Here is a 15,766-nt window from a genome sequence, read left to right on the forward strand (position 1 = left end):
GGAGAAATGCTTTTCCTAGGAAGGCCACTTTTTCTTCGTCTTCTTTCTAATTTGCTTCTAACGTGGGTTTCCAGTTCTTCCACACGTAAATGCCTGCTTGTCGCCTTTTTCTTTTTCTTTTTTTGAAAAATACAGATACAGTCAATTACTTTTACATATTTTTTATATATTTTATTGACATGAGTAATTATTTTATGTTAAATAAAAAATAATACAACCAATTATATTAATAGAATGTATAAATAGTAACAATACGTAGGAATAGTTAAATTTATTAATTGTTGCATTTGAGAAGTTCTCTTAAAGATCTTTGAGAATGTGTGAAAACATGTCTGTCTCATCATATCTCATCTCACATCTTATTTTCAAACAATATTCAAATACAAATATTTTTAAAAGTAATCATTACAATTTTATAAATAAAAAAATAATTTAATTTTTTTCAAATTCTAAAATAAAAATAATATTAAAATATCATATTCAAACTATTTCACTAATATTTACAAATTATTTTACTATCATTTATAAAAATCTTATCTTATCTCATTCTCCCAACATCTCGAAAGATTTTATCCGAAGCTTAAAACCTTTTTGTCTAAAGTGACGTCATTAGTGAAATAAGCATTAATACAATAAGGGTAGCTTATATCCGAAACTTAATTAGAACTTAAAATGGGAGAGGACTATATATTGAGTATTTATCAATGCTATAAAGGAAATATATTTTTTCATGGCTTGTACAATTGAACATATATAAATCTAAGACTGCATTTAATAACAGTAGTATACGTAAAAGCTTACTTGGGTGGATATCATGGCCGGGACTTTGTGAAGTACTCATAGCAATGGACATATATAATTACTATATATAATCAAGAGATCATAGACCAATTTCAAGGAAATGAAAACTTTTATTTGTTGTTATGAGCCAAAGATTTGGTATTTATAATGATCAATTAGAATTGGCAAAGAAGATAAAATTCCTAACTCCCCATGAAAAGTTTTTTCCTCAAAGCTCTTTCAAACCTTTTGGTAATGGTGCCTTAGAATCCATGCATTAGCTTTCGTCAAAGTTAAAGTCATCAATGTTTTTAAATTGATTCCATGTAAAAAAGTGATGCACATGGATTCCATAGAAATAATTGCTTTATATTTTTTAACGGTTCAATTACCGAGTTTTCAATCTCAATAGACTTTTCCAAAGAGGAAATTATATTGGTTTACATGAAAAGTTTACACAAAGAAATTTATAAATCGGTATAACTTAATATAATATGATTCGTTAGATATAATATGATTCGTTAGATATACATTATAATAAAATGAATTTTACAATTTGATAAAATGACATTAAGTCAGGTTACACTACAAAGAATATGGCTTTTTGCATCGATTTTTTATACGTGGCAAAAAAATTGGATGCAAATAAAGAGTAATTGCTTCCAAATTATGGATGGATGCACATTAACAGCATGAGATTTTTAAAAATGCACTGATGTTTTCGCTCGACCCTCACTCAACAGGACGCTCGAGTGAACTCAGACCGAGTTGAACGCTCAACCCTCGCTCGACATGGAACTCAAGCGATCTCAAGTAGAGTTGAACGCTCGACCCTCGCTTAACACTGTGCTCGAGTTAATTCAGGTAAATTGGAACGCTCGATATTCGCTCGACACTGAGCTCGAGGGAACTCAGGTAGAATGTGCCGCTCGACCCTCGCTCGACACTTCGCTCGAGCCAATGTTTCAGATCACTTAAAATTTAGGGTTTTGAAGCGCCTCCTTTGATTGGAACTATAAATAGAACAGCAACTTCCAACAGTTTTGTTTTTATAAGTTATTTGCAACGATATATTACTTTACTACATCAAAATTTTTTGTCGCAATAAAAAAATAGGTCATTTGCATCGACTTTTAACTGTTGCAGCGTAATTAACACTACAACAAAATAGGCCTTTTCCCACGAGTTCTTTTTCCACTATTTATGCCCATGAAGAGTACTAATTTATTGTTACAAATTATATTCATGGAAAAAAAATGTTCTTTTTCCATTAACTGCATTAGACAGCAAAATACATTCGACCCTATGTAATTGTTTACAGTGAATATTTAATCATTTGTAGCGAAATTTCAATGTCGCAAATAGTCAATGAAACAAAATTAGAAGTTCAAATAAATATAGAAAATGGCCTATACATATCCCCTTTATTTTTAGTCGCCGCAAATAAGTTTGCCATAACATCCACTTAATCAAGAGTGTACGATCTTTTGCGGCAAGTTATTGTCGCCGCAAATAAGTATCCTTCATTCAAATTCCCACTTGTGTCCTATATTTTATTAATTTCTTTCTTCTTGCTTCAGAAGCTTAAATGTTTCTCCTCTCTTTTATTCAAATACTCTCTCTCTCTCTCGCTCTCTCTCTCTCTCGGACTCAGCCTCGACAAATCGTCAAAACCCTCGCATCGAGCCCAGACCCAACATCCGCTCCCCTCCACTTTGCAACCATCGTTAAAGGATGCCGTCTCAAGTGAGCATACTTCTCTTTCCCTCTCTGTTACCTCTGTCTGACACTCTCTCTCTCTCTCTCTCTCTCTCTCTCTCTCTATGTCGAGGGTTTTGGCGATTTGGATGAAATAACAGAGGTGCTCCACTACTACGCACAGCTGCCTAAGATGGCTCTACCGAGCCTCCAAGTAAGCCCTGCACTTTGCCTCTGATTTTTTACTATTTGGGAAGACCCATTTTTGTTTCAGCTTTTGGACTTTGTTCAAGCATATTCCAATTTATATAACTTTTAGCTTTCCTTGCACCGGGTTGATTAGTTTAGTGCCTTATATATTGAAATTGGTTTTCAATTTCTTCTATTATTTAGTGATTGTGAAGTTTCTTTTGAGTTTTGATTATGAGGGTAGCTTTAATATGCTTGCTGAAACTATCATGTTTCTCATACCTTGTTTATGATCCCCATGTATTTGTGCGAGTGCAATCGGATTGTGGGTAATACCTCAATTTTAGGCTTTGAATGGGTTGTTTTTTGTGCTGTTTCAGTTTTTGTGTTGCTGGGTAAATAGTTTTGGAGACATCTTTATCTGAGGAAGTTTCGTCATATGGCTCCTTGTGAATGACATTAGGATTTTTTGGGTAGTCTTGAATTAAAAAATAAAACAGAGATATAATAGATTGTTTCAGTAACATCAAAATTTTTTAACTTGTCTGGGTTGTTTTGGTAACAGATTGTCTGGGTTGTTTTTAAATGTGTACTAGATAACAATAAGATAACTTGTCTTTCTTGTTTTATTTGAGTTGTGCCGTATCTGTTGGAACTTGGAAATTCACTGTCTTTTTCAGCTGTAACAACAAATTTGAAATGTTTGAGTAAAAATTTTGAAAGAACTAACTAGAATGAAAAATCGAGCATGTACTCTATGGTCTTCTCAATAAATTATGTGCTTTACAGCCTTCTCTATGCTTATAGTTTTTGGCTATTGGACAATTAGCAAGTTGTGCAATTTAGTCTGGTATTATTTTAGATTTCTAGGTAATGTACGCCATTGCATAAATATACATGAGATACTTGTATATACATTTTTAAATGTGTAACAGATACTTCTTAAGGAAGGGCTTGCAAGTAGACAAATTGAAAATAATAATAGAAATGGAAAGAATTTGAGCTTCAAACTGGTAATTCAAATTTGCTGAGCTGACCATATGTTGTAAATATATTGGAAAAAATAGTTTCAAAGTATCATATCCTTTATGTTGCAAATATTTTTATTTTTGCTCATTAGATAATCTTTGGTCATTTCCTGCTTTGAAGGACCCTTTAATTATCAATTATTAAGTTTTTGGTACATGGTATTTTCCCTTGTGTGCTTTCCACATATTTTAGGTAGAGTTTGTTTCTTAATCAAGTGGTATACTTCTTTATATTTGGCCCTCTATTACATTTACTTGGTTACAAATTTATACTTGTAATAAACCTATGGCTCAATATGTGGGCTATATTGTTGTTGGAAATGTTAATTTTTGCACACTTGTATTATTTAATGTGACCAATGTTAATTTTTCTTGTTACATTCTTAACACAATTTGAAGATGATGACAAGAGAATTTCTCTTGTTACATTCTTAATTTTTCTGGCACACTCCCCTTTTGCTTTGTCCTTATGAGCAATTTCATATTTTCTGGTGGATCTCTCATTTTATAGGACTTGATTTAGTTAATTGAAACATTCTCTCAACCCTTCCTCATTATAGTTTTAGGGGGCGGGAGCTTTCATCTTGATACAAAAACAATGTCCTTTTTTTTTTTTTGGCAAATTCTATGTCCCCATTATATTAGAAGGTGCTGTTTATAGCTCAATTTGTTTTGGTATTTTAAATTTCAAATTCCTGGGTAGTTATGCTGTTGGAAGTGTTGGAAGTAAAGAAAAGGTACCTTACTATTCTACTCCGAGTAATTTTTCTGTTCTCTAATCCTTTATTTGGTGGCTGCCAGTAGCGATTTATTCCAAATCTAGATTTTTAATGGTGAAAGTGATCTTGATTTTACCTTCTTCTATGAAGACATGCTGAAGATGTGGCTACTTATATGTGAATATTGGTTGGTGCCCTGAAAGAAGCATGGGGAAAAGTTGATGGTAAAGATTTCTGAAATGCTCAACTTAGTTTGGTGGAACTAAGGATGATAGAGAGATGCTGAAAGTGGTTTCAATTTGCTTAAAGAAATGTGACCCACACCTACTTACCCAGCATTCCCTTGGAAGTTAAAGCTTACCCTCCACTAATTCAATACATGGCAAATGTTTAGATGTTTTGGTTAGAATTTGATGGGATGAAATTTAGTTATTTATGTAATAACGCTTGATTGGAAATGGGCAACTGGCTAAGTATCTAGGTGGTTGTTGCCATCATATGTAACATGTTATAATATATATATATATATATATAAATTAATGTAGATGTGGAGTTTGACTTGGCTGAATGAAAGAGCAAAACATCTAAACATGTGTAAGCAATTTGTAGATACTTTTTAATGATAGTTGGATTTGTCTTGATGATTTTTATGCTCTCATGATTCAATGGAATGCTTGCAGTTTATATTTTTGTCATGACTATACTTAGAAAATATAGGAAATGCAGTGTACATGGTGATCAAGTGGCTGTAGAATGGGGTTAATCAAAAAATTTTCACATTAAATTTAGTTGTTATTTCTATGGTGCTTTGGTTTTTTTTTTGTTGGACATGGAGTTATTGTGTATACAAATGTCTATTAGCATCAAAACACATCAGTGGTTGGGATGACTAATTCCAACCAATTTTAAATTTTTTGCAGCAGATAAAAATCGATGTAAAAGGTAAGGTATTAGCAACCATTTCATCATATGGATGCTGAAACTCAAAAATAATCAAATAATTGCATCAAACTGTCAACGATCAAAAATCGATACAAAAAAATATTTGCATCAATTTTTCCTTGTTTTTACAACCAAAACAAGCGATGCAAATGACCATATTCCTTATAGTGTTAATTTGTAAATTTTTTTCATTTTTTTAGTAAAATTTCGGCATATACCTAACACTTCTATCTTATATTCATCTAATTAAGCCAATTTGAGTGATGGAGTATTCTTAGCATACTTTAATACTATTTATTATTTTATTATTAATTTTTACCTACTTTTTAGTTCTATTTTATACTACTATTAATTACTATTTAATATTTTATTATTAATTTTTTATTATTTTTTTCTACTATTTATAAAATATCTAAGATTACCTTAGTATGTGTATTACTTTATTTCAATTAATTCATGTATTACTTTGACCTCTGATCTTTTCCATCTACATCCTAGTACGTGTCTTACTTTTCGTACTCCTTTTCTTTATAAATCTACTAATTTAATTTTTTTCCCACGAAGGTATTCTATTCAATATTTTGAATACTGTATTAGATGTTATACCGATCAAGGTATTAAAATGAAATATTTTAATACTGATATCGTTTTATATACCATTTTGAGATAGTCGATATATAAATAAATTATATATATAAATTATATTTTAAAATAATAGTTTATATATGAATAAATTATATATAAATACATATGTATATATAAATTATAAATAGTCTGGTCTGAATTATGAGTCAAAAAATAAAATTACAGTTTAAAAAAAAAAAGATAAAAACTTAAATATCAGTCAGTATAGGCCAAAATATAGGCTGGTACAGTCAGTACCGGTCAGTATTTCAGGCAGTACAAAATAAATATTATACCTGTATCGAACCAATGACAGATACAAAATATACGAGCCGTTATAGTACGGTATCAAAAACAATAATTCTAATTACTTTTCTTTCCCTATTGCTAGTGTCATTCGAAAACTAACTCTATCACCACTCCGATCACAAGCATATTTTATATTTGACAACCATCAATAAAAGTCTTTTTTCTTTTTTTCTTTTTTTCCTTTTTTACTTGAAATTTTGAATTTTCTTAAATGAAAAATTCAAATTTGCTCTTTTCATTTCAGAAACGTCAATTTGTTTTTTTTAATTGAAAAATGTGATTTTGGATAATAATTGGCAAATATGATCGTCAGAAGGACCCAATAAGAAAGTGCATGCTTCCCTATGGGGAGAGTGTTTTAATTACTCAGACCAGAACCTCCTACAGTACTTTTTTGTTTCAATCATTTTGTTTAACTCATATACATAGACACTTGTCTTGTTTAATTACACAATTTATATAAAATAAGATAAGAAATTTTATTAAAAGTTGAATAAAATATTATTATAATATTATTTTTTGTTTTAAAATTTGAAAAAACTGAATTGTTTATTATATTTTATATAAAAATTTAAGAAAATTATAATAATTATATAAAATGAGATGAGATAGTTTGGTTTTGTGTAACTAAACCAATCCTGTAAATTTCATAATATTAAATACCATTTACGGATAGTATATATGAATCCAACATGCATGATTAAATATTGTATAGTTCAAATTTTAGGTCTTTCTTTAAATTGTAAAATGTATTTAGAGAAGATAATTGTATGAAATCCTCATAAGTTTTTACGTATGTGTGCAAAGGATTGATTAGTCCCAGATTTTGTGAAAAATATTTAGGGGATACTAGGTTTCTATTCTAATGTTTTATTAACAGTGGCTACTACTAGATTAATTTTAATCTAACTTGACCTTTCTTTAATAGCAATTCATGTTCATGCTGTGTCAAATCATAGCTTTACGACTATATAGGTCAACCTTAACACAACTTGTTTAATTAATGAATGGAAAATGCTAATATGCCTCCTAAATTTGCCTCTCATTTTGATCTCTCATATATTTAATTTTTTTTCTTTACTTAATGATTAAAAAATTGACCTTTAGTATATTGATGTATTTTTTATTTTTTAAAAATGTTAAAAAATGCAAAAATTAAAAGAAAAAAATATAAAAAAAGAAAAAACACAATTTGTACTAGTGGGCACGCCCAACAGTGTGACCGCCGTGCCCAGTACTAGTACCACCCTTAATGAATCAAACCCCTCAATTTTAAAATGACCTATTTAAATAACAAGTGCATGACGTACATGAATGTATAATCCGTTCAATAAATAAATCATGGTGGGTTGATTTTAATATGATGGACCTAATTAACAAGTTATCATATTTTTAAGAATGAATTCATAATGAAAAAATTATTTTATAAGCATAGAACACATGAATTAGACACATGATCCACGATTCTACAATGACAATATATATTTGATGTTCAATATATATACATAACACTAATTAATTAGTAAACATACCATAAACTCTTCGTTTGGTTACACAAATATTGAGATGAGAAAAGATAAGATAAAAGTTAAAAATTAAATAAAATATTGCTTGAATATAATTTTTTAATATTAATTATTTTTTGTATTTTTATTTTTAGAATTTAAAAAAATTGTAATTATTACATAATATATAAGATGAGATGAGATGGGTTGGTTTGTGAAAACAAACCCAACAATATATAATATCTAATAAACAACTATCAGTTAATTATGAGTTGACCTGCAATTAACCTAATTATTTATTGTGGGAAATCGATAAGTACCTTAAATCCAATATAAACTTATAATTTTGTGTCAAATTCAAATCGGATTTGCAGATCTTATCTAACTTTGCCACTCTTACCTCACTTTATTCTTTATTAAACATCACCATAGGAAAGTGCATGGTTTCACTTGGACTCTTCTTTATTTTTGTCTTAACGCAACCCTTACTTCAAGCTATCCCTTCCTGACCTCATGCCCTCGAATAGCTCAATCTAAGGCCTTTTTTAGTAACATATATTATAAGATGAGATAAAAATTGAATAAAATATTATTATAATATAATTTTTTTATATTATTTTTATTTTAATATTTGAAAATTTTTGAATTGTTTTCTATACAGATGGAAACTATTTTACAGTCAACTAATGTGTTTGCATCATATCATGGTAGGTTAAAAAACGTTGTATATGCCTTGATATTCTAATCATATATGGTAATTAACTCTATTTATCAATGCTAAAATCGTAATCCATAACATGGGGAAGTTGGACGGAGTCATATTCCAAACATAACGATCGATCAGTGTCGAGTCCCATCATGGGTTGCAGGTCGACGTTGGATCCTTCCACTCGAGTAAAAAAATGAATTTGATCCAATGATCTTTTCCACGTCGCTAGCTCTATATATGTCCTCTGACTCGTGTCTTTTTCTTGTTGGGAGGGCGGGAAGTTCTTAATTGGACACTTTTACAGGCCCCATTTGTTTCCCTAATATTGTCTACGCGCGTACACTGCACACTAGCATTAGAGGAGGAGATTCCATTGCTTTACACACGAAAAAATTGCATAATTTCATATATAATGGTTGCAGGACGGTGCATGCATGTGTGTCATGTGCCATGTGTATTTCCCTACGATTTTTACGTACTGATTGATATAGTTTGTTTGCATAAACAAGAGGCGAAATTGGAAAGGAACACTACTACGTCTTATTAAGTGAACAAGATATATAGAGAGAGAGAGAACAGATCGATCATGTCATATGTATGGCCGGGGTTGTCTCGCAAGAAAAGAATGATGGGAAAGGAGATCGATCATAGATGATGATAAGAATGAGGAAAAAGAAAAGAGAAGTTTTTTTTAAGTTCAGTAGTCATGAGGTATAATGAGGTGTGACCAAAGCAACATGCCTCTCTCTCTCTCTCTCTCTCTCTCTCTCTCTCTCTCTCTCTCTCTCTCTCTCTCTCTCTAAGGTTTCAGCTTTGACTAGATTCATGAGCTACTCAAAGAAGCTGATTATGTTTTATCTTTGAACAAAAGCGCGACTACTACTAGTTAATTAAAGCTGCTGCCCTTTATTCTTCTTACTCCGTCTGTTCACTTCATTTTTGGTGGATGAGAGGTTGGCGGGGTCCTCGCCCCCGCTCCTCTCAAGTCATGATCTGAATCCTTCCTACTCTCTCTCTCTCTCTCTCTCTCTCTCTCTCTCTCTCTCTCTCTCTCTCTCTCTCTCTCTCCACATGAACATACCCATAACGAAAAAGAAGCATTTAATGTTACATGTGAAAGAAGATGTAAACAAGCAACCACTTTTGTACTGACATAATTAAACATTTTTAATCTTTCTTCATTCTATATTGGCTTATGGTCCTTTATCTGATTTTCCGGTTCCCTTCCATGAGGGAAAAAAATCTGTGTTAACTGTGAGAATTTAATGTCGTGCTTTTCAAAGATATTTCAAAAAAATAAGAAGCTTATAAATTTTGCATGGCTTAAAAGAAACTTAATTCATCCCCACACAATCCACCTCATGGTCCCTTTGACGCCTTATCACCACTCATGTATAGTTTACCATAAACACACAATAATGTTGTCTTTTTCATGATATTGTGAAATCACCACTTATCTAAAAAACTTAAGTTGAAAGAAAGAAGTAGAGTTTATTATTTATTTTATATCTTAACACTCTCATCACATGTAAGCCAAACTCTCCCTCAATAGGTGACTCAATAAGTGGAATATTTAATTAAATATGGTAGAGTATAAAGTCAGAATTCAAACTCCGGATCTCAAATCTAATACCATATGAAATCACCCATTGCCCCAAAAGCTTAAATTGGTGAGAAGATATAGATTTTATTATTTCATGTGTATCTTAAGCAACTTGATTGCTCTTGAATGTTTCATACACAGATGGAAAAATGTCAATTTACATGAAGAGGATAATTCTTTAGTAAGTTTAGACTGCAATTTGTTGAATTAAGTAACTCTTGGACTTGAATGTTTGATATAGTCACAAACCCAGAAAAATAAAAAATAAAAAAGAAAGAATTTTCAATGGTGCAATGAAACAAATGGAGAAAGACACCTGACCGTCTTGTGGTACAGTTGTTGATGAAGTTGGGTGAAGATTCATGTCCTGTCATTTTCGTTCACTCCATGAGCAGCTTTTTCCAACCTCCACTGCGGTCCTATAGCAATTCAACGGTCCCAAGGCTAGCTTAGGACAAACTGTCCCTGTAAGTAAGGGGTAGTGTTGCGAATTAAACAGGTTACTTTTGCCTGATTGGCTGGCCATTCGCACATGCAAGATGGCTCACACCTGTGGGAGAATATTTGAGTCCATTTAATGACACTATTGAGTAAAAAAATTATGAGTAACCTTAGTCTCTTTTCAATTAATTCATGAAAGCGCATTTGATATTGCTCTGATCATCTGCAGTAGTACTGCAGTTCCATTTTGAGTGATCTGAGAAGAAGGAACAACATATTTTCCCACCAAGACAACGATCCAGCAACTTTTCTGGAACTGTGTTTATGGGCCGTTGTGCTTCACTGTTTCCCACTAATTTGTCACATCTAACATGTTTGGACATGAGAAATAACTTATAAGTGCTTGCTTTTTTCAATATCTATACCGTTTTGGTCATGGGATTTTGAAACCAAAGCACATTTCAGCTAGCAACATTTCCATTACAGACTGCATGTATATATGCATAAAAAATTTGGAAAAAGAGAAAGTGGGAAAGTACAAGAACCCAAAGATTTCAAAGCAAATAAAGCACATTTTTGAGAGTGATAAAGCTATATTTGACTTTACCATCTCTATAATATATACTTTACAGTCACACTGTTGAGCCCCAACCCCATTAAATTGGTATATATGGAAGAGTGAAAAGATTTATGGACTTGTGTCATCACTTTTGTATCCAACTTTAAATTATTCCATTGTGGTCTTTCTCTTTGTCAGAGTCCTTATCCAACCTTTCCTCACCTTGACTCCCTCAACCTTGCTGCTCACATGGCTCACATTACCCTTGTTGGACCTCTTCCATCTCATGACCTGGAACAGGTGCCCAATCCGCTTCCGCCACCTAAGCGATGCACGCAGTTTCCCATGCTCTATTACAGTCTTGTTCTCCTTTGTCTCCTTGGCTTCTTTAGTCAATTCTTGGGTCAAGCTGTTATTCCAGGACATGTTGCAGTTCTCTAGGGATACCTTGGACACTGTGTTCTTCTCCCAAGAAGCTACGCCGTTGTCTCCAAATTTGATTGATATAAATGATTCTTCAAAGGCTAAAATATTGCGTGCCAAAACATGGAAAAGAAGCATTAGAAAAAACTCCAATTTTCGTTCCTTATTATATGGGTAACTAAAAGAGAATTTAATATGTACTTGATGTACCCAGATGTGGAAAATCAAAACCAGAACTGTACAAATCCTTTTTTTTTTTAACAAATCCAAATAAATGCATACATATTGTGCAGTATGTACACCCAAAACATCATTTTTTCTTTACTCTAAATGCATCTATAGACCTCTTTAGGGCCTTGATTAGTGGAAATGAAATGATCAAAGGGATATGGGTCATGATCCGAGGAATCCCTCAAAGATTTACACTCATAATTACAGAAAATATAGAATGTTGTTGCTTCTTTAGTCTTTTGTTATGAACTCTTCAGTATTTCTTGAATTGCATGAAAGATTTCATATAATATGCTTGTATAGACAAGTATATGGCCATGAGGTTTGCATTTTCAAGATTTAGGATATGAAGGTTTTTTCAAAGTTTGTTAAACTAACCATGATTTTTCAAATATCTTGCATAATTAATGCATGCTACCATAAATTCAAACCCAAATTAGTCTTGGCTATGACAAACATAATGTCATTCAAATAATAATAATAGAAAAAAAGATCATATATTTCCTGTTTGCCACACTCTATACAGCTATACTTTGACCTTAATTTTGTCACTATACAAAAAATAGGAAAAGAATTATTCGCATACACAGACACAGTACACCAAGATGTGACATTTGAAGCTGCTTTACAGTAATGGAAATTTACGGCAAGAAGTTAATAATAGCAGTAAAAATGGCGATAGTAATAGTAGTAGTAACAATAGGCAATATCATATATACCTCCTTCTGGACTGGTGGAGGCAATATCATGATCTGAGTAGCCCGGATATTTCCAATGCCGGAACTCGAGACGACTGAGCAAAGAGCCTCCGAGAGCAAAGATCTTTGGAAGAGTGATGGGTAGCTTTTTGTGCTTGGAGGTCTGGCCTCTACGAGCGCTGCTTCTAGAGGAGGAAAAGTGGTCATGGTGTGAGGCTAAGATTAAGAGCCTCTCGTTCAGGCACAAGGGGCAGACCCCAATAACCACTTGTTTGGGATGGAAATGGCAGAAGGAGTTGTCTTCTGATCTGTGGCCATTCATGTTATGGGGTAGAGAGGAAAGGTGAAGAAGAAGAAGAAGAAGAAGAAGAAGAAAGTAGTGTTGGGAAAAGAAAGTGTGAATTTATATAAAGGTGAATAATTTATATGGAGGAGGTTATTTATAGTATGGAGAAAATGTAGAACATAGAATGAATGCATGGCCCACAAAAACATATATCACTATCTGAATAATGTAACAGACTTGTATTGCTCTTGAGTCATTTCTGAAATTCTAACTGCATGTCTCTTTATTTTCAGAATAAAAATAAAAAACTGTATGATGTACTTTCGAAAACCTTTTTTTTTTTTTTTTTGGTAATGATTCCAAAAACCACTTCTTCTAATCTTGATTATCCCTTTTTTTTTAAGTAGATATAAAACTTTATGTTTACTCATTACAAAAATGATCTCCACTTTAATTAGTTACCTATAATATATATATATATATATATATGACAAAATAAATATCATCCCCTTTGCTTACCTTTGCTTGACTGGTAATATAAAAAAAATAAAAAATTTTATACAATATACTATCATCTTATTTTCATCCCACTATGTAAGATATGACACATTTATCATAATTTAATATTTTTTATTGGATGATTCTTTATTATCTAATGCTAATAAATGTATGTGTCACATCTAACATTATGATATAAGAGTGGAATTAAAATATGATATATAGTATTACTCTAAAAAAATACACAATTAGCAATTATGTCTTATCAATTAGAATAAATTTTTAAAATCAAGATTTGGTATCCATCAAGTCCTTTATACTCTCTAATAAAGAGTTGATATGTCAGTTTTTTTGTTGAAGAGTAAAATTAATCAGCCTACTCAAACTAGATTAAAATTCTAAAATTTAAAATAATTAAATTAAAAATTTTTAAAATAGAGGTTGATAGTATCTACCAAAGGTAGCACGCAGCCACCTCTAGGGTGGTCTGCTCCAGCCAGGTTCCACCAGATCAGACCACATTGACATAGGATGCACCCAATATTCAACATAGGTGAGTTTTTTGACTACTACTTAGAGTGGCGGCCAACATCGACCGGTGATCGGAATGGTAGCTAAAAGCTTTCTTAAAAGTAATTAACATTAGGAGTTTTAGAAGTTTAGAACTTATATCTAAAGATTTTGGATTTTTTTTTCTTTCAAAAAATTTGTGGTTTATCTCATTGTAAAATTCGTAAGATATATTGCCAGGTTGGCACGTAACTATAAATATCATTTCTTTTATAAATTATATATTTGCATAAAAAATTTTCAAGTAGGCATCGATTTTGTAATTAACTCACTCTCAAAAAGGGGAGTGGAGAGATATTTTCAATGAGCGAAAGCAATTGATAATGATATTATTATAATTATTTTTTTATTTAGCTAATATTCTTTTTAGTTTTTTAAAATAATGTTATTTTTATAAGATGTTTTTTATATATAAATTATAGGGTTAGGGGGGAAAAAAAAAAATAGAAAGGGTATCTGGAAAGCCATACTCCCATTCATGAAAGAAAAAGAAAAGGTATGTATTGGTGGGCAATGGGCATTGTCGGCTAGGTCAAAATTTTCGACTCCCACTTGATTACGAGGCTAAAAAAATGTAGGCTATAACTATAGATAGCTATTGGAGTTTCCAGAAGCATCTGAAAAGCTTTGCAAAAGTTCTGTTCAGGGCTGCCTGCTTTCTTCTCTACTTTGAGCATCTGAAGCCTAGCACTTCTATCCATGTGATTTTCTTTGTTATTTTCGGGAGAAAAATGATATTTATAGTCTATATATATATATAAATATTACGTATTTTTATTTTAAAAAGAATAAATATGAGATTCAGATAAATGCTACACATCATCCTACACTACACACTTTATATATTAAAATATTATTTTTTATTTTTTTATTTTTTATTTTATTTTATTCTTATTAAACTAATTAAATTATTTTATTTATCATCCACACACTACATATTTATTATAGAAAAAATGAAAAAAAAAATTAAAATAAGTGTAGTGTGTGAAGTGTGAGGATGACAAATAGATTTTTCCTTTCACAAATAGGTATTAAAATTACAAATCTTCACATGGCATTTAAATTAGATATATAAGAGATAACGTTTGAAGAAATTCCTAGTATAAATGCATTGCTAGTACATGGAGTCAGATGGTCTCCGTTGTCTGTGGGGACTATTGTCATGGCAGAAGGGAACTGCTGTAGACAGATCCATCCTCCAATTATACCTCCACCATTAGAGGTAGTTTGGCTTCTTGTTGGGGACTTGAATTCTATCAGAAAACATGGCAAGGGAGAGAGTTGGGGGCTGCAATGAGTTGCTAATAAAGCCTTGGATTCACCAGCGCTCATCGTTAATGTATCATCATACACTTGCAGTCACAGCTCCAACAAAACAAAATATCTGAAATCCTGAGCTACCATTACAAGTAATTTACCCAGAGAATTAATTCAATCTATCACGTGGACCTATATTACAATGTAGGATTTTCTAGCAGTGTTTACCCCACCTAAACATTTAGGTGCAGTTTGGATAATGAGATGAGATGAGATAGTTTTAAATGAAAGTTGAAAGTTGAATAATATATTATTTTTTTGAGATTTGATCAAGTTGAATTATTTATTATATTTTGTATGAAAATTTTAAAAAGTTATAATGATGAGATGAGATAAAACACTTTCGCTATCCAAAAAGGTGAGAGTTGTCGATTGTCTCTCTACATTGGAGTGTCCAAATCCATCTTACAATTAGAGAGGATCTCATTTGAGAATAGAATACTATCTCAATGATCCTTACTGCCTACTGATCTCATATGCACAATTTAAGATTGTATCTAATATTATTCTTTTTCATTTTCCTTTCTCCTTTCAAACTTCAAAGCATGTGCTCCACACAAGGTTGTCACTCTTACACACACTCACTCTCATATACACATTCTGTAAGTGTGCCTCGAGAGAGAGGGGTAGAGAGACA

The 15,766-nt window shown here is 31.7% G+C and overlaps 1 protein-coding gene and 1 long non-coding RNA gene across 2 annotated transcripts; one reads left to right on the top strand and one right to left on the bottom strand.

Annotated features, from left to right (window-relative positions):
• Positions 1–2,320: 2,320 nt before the first annotated feature.
• LOC122311473 lies at positions 2,321–5,064 on the top strand. The gene is made up of 2 exons (XR_006242797.1): positions 2,321–2,692; positions 4,565–5,064. It is a non-coding gene; the product is annotated as an uncharacterized LOC122311473 (long non-coding RNA).
• A 5,924-nt stretch (positions 5,065–10,988) lies between these two features.
• LOC122309119 lies at positions 10,989–12,870 on the bottom strand. Its single transcript, XM_043122485.1, has 2 exons — positions 12,480–12,870; positions 10,989–11,630 (listed from the first exon to the last, which is right to left on the bottom strand). Exons 1-2 carry the CDS (start codon positions 12,778–12,780, stop codon positions 11,275–11,277), a joined length of 657 nt encoding a protein of 218 aa, XP_042978419.1. The 5' UTR covers positions 12,781–12,870; the 3' UTR covers positions 10,989–11,274.
• Positions 12,871–15,766: the final 2,896 nt, after the last annotated feature.

The sequence above is a fragment of the Carya illinoinensis genome, chromosome 5 (genome assembly GCF_018687715.1).
Source record: "Carya illinoinensis cultivar Pawnee chromosome 5, C.illinoinensisPawnee_v1, whole genome shotgun sequence".
Classification (NCBI taxonomy): Eukaryota; Viridiplantae; Streptophyta; class Magnoliopsida; order Fagales; family Juglandaceae; genus Carya; species Carya illinoinensis.